This window comes from Oryzias latipes, chromosome 7 (assembly GCF_002234675.1).
Source record: "Oryzias latipes chromosome 7, ASM223467v1".
Lineage (NCBI taxonomy): Eukaryota > Metazoa > Chordata > Actinopteri > Beloniformes > Adrianichthyidae > Oryzias > Oryzias latipes.
Genome location: NC_019865.2, coordinates 5,616,416 through 5,622,474, shown reverse-complemented (window position 1 = coordinate 5,622,474; position 6,059 = coordinate 5,616,416). Strand labels below are relative to the sequence as shown.

The 6,059-nt window shown below is 40.0% G+C and overlaps 1 protein-coding gene across 1 annotated transcript in view; it reads right to left on the bottom strand.

Moving 5' to 3' along the window:
- Window positions 1-720: 720 nt before the first annotated feature.
- The window catches only part of ntsr1 (neurotensin receptor 1), a 59,946-nt gene continuing 54,607 nt past the window's right edge, over window positions 721-6,059 (bottom strand). Inside the window, exon 4 of the mRNA XM_023956402.1 lies at window positions 721-1,974. Within this exon, the coding sequence (XP_023812170.1) occupies window positions 1,719-1,974 (256 nt within the window). The 3' untranslated portion in view covers window positions 721-1,718. The remainder of the gene's footprint in view (window positions 1,975-6,059) is intronic.

The following is a 6,059-nucleotide window of genomic DNA, read 5'->3' as shown; positions in this document are numbered from 1 at the left end:
GCATTTGGGACTGCATTGTGCCGAGTGTGACGTTTGATGGAGGAGGAATTATGGTGTGGGGTTGTTTTTCTGGATTTGGGCTTTGCCCTTTAGTTCCAGTGAAAAGAACTCTGAATGCTTCAGGATACCAAAACATTTTGGATAATTCCATGCTCCCAACCTTGTGGGAACAGTTTGGAGCGGGGCCCTTCCTCTTCCAACATGACTGTGCACCAGTACACAAAGCAAGGTCCATAAAGACATGGATGACAGAGTCTGGTGTGCATGAACTTGACTGGCCTGCACAGAGTCCTGACCTGAACCCAACAGAACACTTTTGGGATGAATTCGAGCAAAGACTGAGACACCAACATCAGTGTGTGACCTCACCAATGCGCTTTTAGAAGAATGGTAAAAAATTCCTAGAAATACACTCCTAAACCTTCCCAGAAGAGTTGAAGCTGTAATTGCTGCAAAAGGTGGACCAACATCATATTGAACTCTATGGGTTAGGAATGGGATGGCCCTTCAGTTCATATGTGAGTCAAGGCAGGTGAGCCAATACTTTTGGTAATATCGTGTAACTTTAAAAATAGGGATGCGTTTTTAGATGCACAAGCCCACAGTCTAAAACTTGAAATTTGATCTTTTCTGTTCCCCTAGAGACCGCAGAACCTTCTAAAATCAAAAGTATTTTTAAAGTTGTGGAGATCATCGGTTAAGTTTTTTTGAGAAATGTAATGAGTGTGAAATTCAATTTTATTCAACTGAGGAAGCTATACAATTTCTTAAATCCTTTATTTCCATTAATGAAATTTTATTCCTTTGTACATTTTGTGAAACCAAGTATTCATCACCAGGATACAAGACAGGAAACAAATACAGATGTTGAGGTACTGAAATAACCAGAACCTGCCATTGGTGGAACCCACCCAGAATAATTTGAAGTCTGTTTCATTAATGTGTCACTTCTCACAGGTGTCGTTAAAAATGCTGAAAGTCAATGAGAATGACGAAAAAAGCCAGATTGGCTTAGCGTTGTTGGGAGTCCCAGGATGTTGAGGAAGCTGGCAATGGTGTGTCTTTACAGTAATCCTCCTTTGAGGCTGTCACGTGCCTCAGCCAATGATGAAATTAGGTTCTTCCCACATCTTCCTATTAAAGGAAACCTTGGAGGCACCAGTTCCTAAAGTGATCCCTTATTATGTTATTTCCATGTCACTGAAGCCATCGATGTGTTCAAAAAACAATCAACATTTATTTTCAGAAATTCGACGATTTGTACAGGTTGATTTAAACACAGAAAAACTATTTATATAAAATCTTCTCACTTATAAAATCAAAAAGTAAACATCAGTCTTTTGATAACCCCCACCCCCACTCCCATCCCTCACTGGAGGCAAAAGCTTTACTGCAACAAGACATAACAATTAAAGGCATTATCACACACTGATGTGAGCTCAAGCCAAACCTGTTTCTTTGCTTTCTTACATCAAAGTCAGGTTTCTCCACAGTTGCTCACTCAAATAACACAAAGCGCAGTTATAGTACCTGCTGATGACTGATGAGGTAATAGTACAGTTTCACAACATTTTTTTTGGATTGAACAAATATTTTAGGCTGAATTGTTGGATCAATGGAACACTAAATTCATTCCGAATCAAATACAAGCTTTTTATTTGGGTGGACATGTCAAGCGAGTTGTTCCTGGCATTAGAGGGTTAATGGCAGCTTGATTTTCAGTATGCTGTTTCTTTAATCATGTGGGTGGACAGGGTGTGGTTGCTGGAGATACTGATGGAGTGGCGGGTCAGAGGATACAGCTGCCTTTGGGGGGCACGGCGACACGGCATGAAGAAGTACCGCAGCGTGGAGAAGAAGATCTGGCGGTAAGTAGCAGACACCAGGTTGTAGAGGATTGGGTTGATGGCTGAGCTCACGTAAAACAAGACGTTGGTCAACATGTAGAAGTAATGGTAGAAGTCATACAATTCACTGCAAGACAAACAGAAGAAGAAAAAAAAGTTATGTGGTGTTGGTTTACAGTAGTACTTTTTAAAAATGTTAAACATTATCAGTGTCAACACAGACTCTGGGTAAAACACCAATGTTAATGCTTCTTGATATGAGTGCAGCCTTTGGCATGGTGGATCACAAAATCTATCCATCCATCTTCTAAACCCGCTTTAGTCCCGTTGAGGGTCGTGAGGGTGCTGGAGCCTATCCCACCTACTGAAGAGCAAAGAGTTGGGATTGAAGGTATCAGTTCACTTGAGAGGGAACCGAAGTCAAGGATTGATCTATAGGAAGGTTATATGTACACAAGCTCTCAGATAACTCCACCTGGGTAACTCAGCTTTCATTGACTTATGTAATGAAGACCAGGTGGACAACTTCAGCTCACATTGCAATACGGAAAATACATTTATAAGAAATGTCTAAAATTGTTCAACAGGGTCTGAGAAGGCACAGGAGCTTATTAATACAGTGTTCCTCCACGTTTTTGCATTTCTGTTTTTGCGTTTTTCTCGTATTCAAGATTTTCTTTTCAGTTACATTTCTCCTGAGGTTCATCACAAAAACTTGACTCAAGACGCTTGTATGAGACTTTTGTGTCCAAATGAGGTGCTGTGGTTAATAAATACATAGCAAATGTTAGGGTGAGGATAGGGTTAGGGTTAGGGTTGGTTAGGGTTAGAGTTAGAGTTAGGGTTAGGGCGAACTGCCATTTTCTTTCACATATGTCTTCCCCTGTTTATGTTAGTCTAGGGAGGTTAGTGTTTTGTCATTGATTTCCCTTTTCTTTCATTTACAGGTAAGATTTCAGATTTCAGTTAGGTAGGGTTTTGTTTGCTCTTTTGGCCTTGGGTCACCCTGAAACCCTTTTGCTTCAACTTTAAGTTATTGTTGTTTGATATTTATTCATTTCTAAATAAATATGTTATTTTTGTATGGAGACAATCTTTTGGTGTTTTGTTATTAAGTTTAAGTCAGGGCAAAACTTTACTTTTATGTTATGCTCCTCTAGGTCCCCCCTGGACATAAAAAGGGGAGTAACATACATTTATGTTTACGTCCAAAAGAGGACGCAACACAAAAATGAGGCTCCATCTCCCTCCAGTCTCAAAAGCCAGCACACTTAAAGCAGGTTAAGAGATTTTAACTCATAAAAGCTAGAGTATTTACTTCAGAGTGGACCAGCAGTAACAGTGCTGAAATGCATAACAGACGCATAAAAAAGAAAAAAAGAAGAAAAAAAACAGAAAAAGAAAAATTCGCTCAACTATTTTCATATCTACAATTATAAGTAAAATAGACTTTCATATGTTCTGAATATTTTATGTCTGCTGAGGCCTGACAGCAGCAGGGAGGAAGGACCTGCCGGACCTTTCTGACATGCCAAATGGGTGAGTAAGCCAATGCTTTCCGGGGCTCAAACAGTTTAATATGGGGGGAGTCACTGTCCATGACAGCTTCGCCATCATACTTCAGTCACTCACCACCCCCACAGGCTTTAGCCTTCAGCCCCTGACAGAGGTTCAACGGTTTATTCAGTTTTTTCCTTTCTGCTGCAGTGATGCTGCCTCTTCAGTGGACCATACTGACAAATATGACTACAGTAATGATGGAGCTGTGAAAAGTCTAAAGACTCCAAGTCTGTGGAAAAGGTGAGGTCTGTTTTTGGTTCTTCTAGTTGCGCGACTGATTATTCACAGTCCAAGTTCATGTGTTTTTTCAGGTTAACAACCTCTAGCTCGATGTCTCAATGGTAGGGAGGATTTTAGAGGTCTATACTATTCTAGTATAAGTGCAACTAGCCCAAGTTGAGAAGAGAAGCTGGCTGCAGACAACAACTTAACGCCCAGATATCACAGCCGGAAGTGAAAGTCTGAAACAGGTATAGCTTATGTCCTGTCTCCCCCTCTCCATTTTAACTAATTTAACTGCTGACACTGACAGTTGCGTTTTTTTCCTGTTTTAGACTTTAAATCTTTAACACAGAAGATGTCTCTGTTTAAACCTGCCATGCTCTGACCATAAACCCTTAAGCAAGCGATGTGAATCAAGCCCCTGCATGGGATGTCCCACAGGACCATAACTGAAGTGGCTGAGATCAAGAAGTCCTACCAATGGCTAGAAAGGGCTGGCCTACAGATCATCACTGAAGCACTCATCCTGGCAGCTCAGGAACAAGCCCTGAGCACCAGAGGCTCAGATCTACCACACCAGACAAGACTGTGCAAAGAGGTGCCTGAAACAATCCAACACATAACTGCAGTGTGTAAGATGCTGGCAGGTAAAGCATACATGGAGCGCCACAACCAAGTGGCTGGAATAATATAAAGGAACATGTGTGCAGAATATGAACTGGAAACCCCAAGGTCAAAATGGGAAACACCTACGAAGGTGATAGAAAATGAGAGGGCAAAAATCCAGTGGGACACTATCCATGTGAAGCAACATGCACATGTTCACAACATCACACAAAAAGACATTTTTGTTTGTCTTTAAGAAACTTTGTACGGAGTCATGTCCCTAAACCTACTTAGATTACTCAATCGGCGATGCAGTAGGTCTTGCCAAGGCCTCTTAGTGTCCTGTAAGTAATCAAGATTGACTGCAGCTGGTAGCTTCTCTTTGCCAAAAATAGAAATTTAAACAGGAGCTCAATTCAGCTGTGAGAAAGATTGTGGCCTTATAGAGCTGAAGAAACCCTTGTTATATCATCCATCATTTCTACACTCAGAGAGAAATATTTAAATACTTTAGAGTAACAGTGAGTTGGATGTGTGAATTACTCTGCTGTCATTCCAGGAAGAAGAAACAAACCCTCACTCTCAGATGAAAGGAAAACTATCTTAATGCGTAAAATGAACTCCAACTGATTAAATGAGCTTTGGAAGTGTTAAAAAAAAAGCAAGCAACACTTAGTTTGTCTCGAGACAACCAGAAACGGTTTACTCTCTGCACTAAACTTCAGTCGCACTTCAAAGCTTTGAACAAATATTAAAGCCTCACAGTAACAACTCTCTGTGCTGTCTCTGTTTCGTTTTAGTCAAAGAAGGTTGTTTTTTTTTCTTAAATCTACTGAAGCTGCAGACCGTTTGTTGCAGTTTGTTTAACCGGTCTCCAAACTTGAACGAAAATGTGTAAATGGCTTTAGACGCTTTTAGAGTTTGTTCCCCATAAAAACAGAGCCAGGATAATATTAATTGAGAGAGCGTGCAGTAAAACACTAGAAAAATCTAAACACACTTTTATGGATATGTGGAGACATTTTTCTCCAAAGACCAAGTTCTAAACTCTGACCATTTGTGGATATTTGAACCATGTAAAAACTGTTTAATTAAATCTGTGCCTTCTCCCTCAACTATGACCCAACTGTAATATTAAAGTAACTTGTTAAAAGGTGAAACACTTTAAGTATCTTGTGCGGAAATCAAGTTCCAACTCGAAATGTTGACCTTCTTAAAGATTACATTATGGGTGTTTAGCAACAGTATAGTTTTTTTCATGTACCAATCAAAAAAAAATCACATATAACCAGTAATTATGCTAGAAGTGTCCATGTAAGATAAAGTTTTTTGATGTGGACATGAGGTCACAAGCTTTCATCCGCTGAGTTTCATCTTCATTGGATAACGGGGCTCTTTTTGCTCATAAAAAATTGCCACATATTCATATATTTGATAGTGGCAAGTTAGAGGCTTATAGCCATCTCGCCCCAAAAATTTAAATATAAGAAGCATTTTCAGGAGTTTTGTTATACATTTCTGATTCAGATCAACTTTTTGACACAATAGATTAGCAGCTGGGTAGCTCAGTTGGTAAGGTGAGAGGCCACAACACAGGACTCCAGGGTTCGATTCCCAGAGGGGGATAAACAATGATACTGGGTCAATGTTTATAGCAAGCAATAAACATCACCCAGTGAGGGTCCTACTGCCTCCCAAGCACAGTGAGGTGCAAATGTTAACATATGTTTTTTTTTAAACATAAATTAGAAAATAAGCACACACTCTCACTGGCCACTTTATGAGACACACCTGTACAGCTCGTTAATAAAAATGCATTTAGTC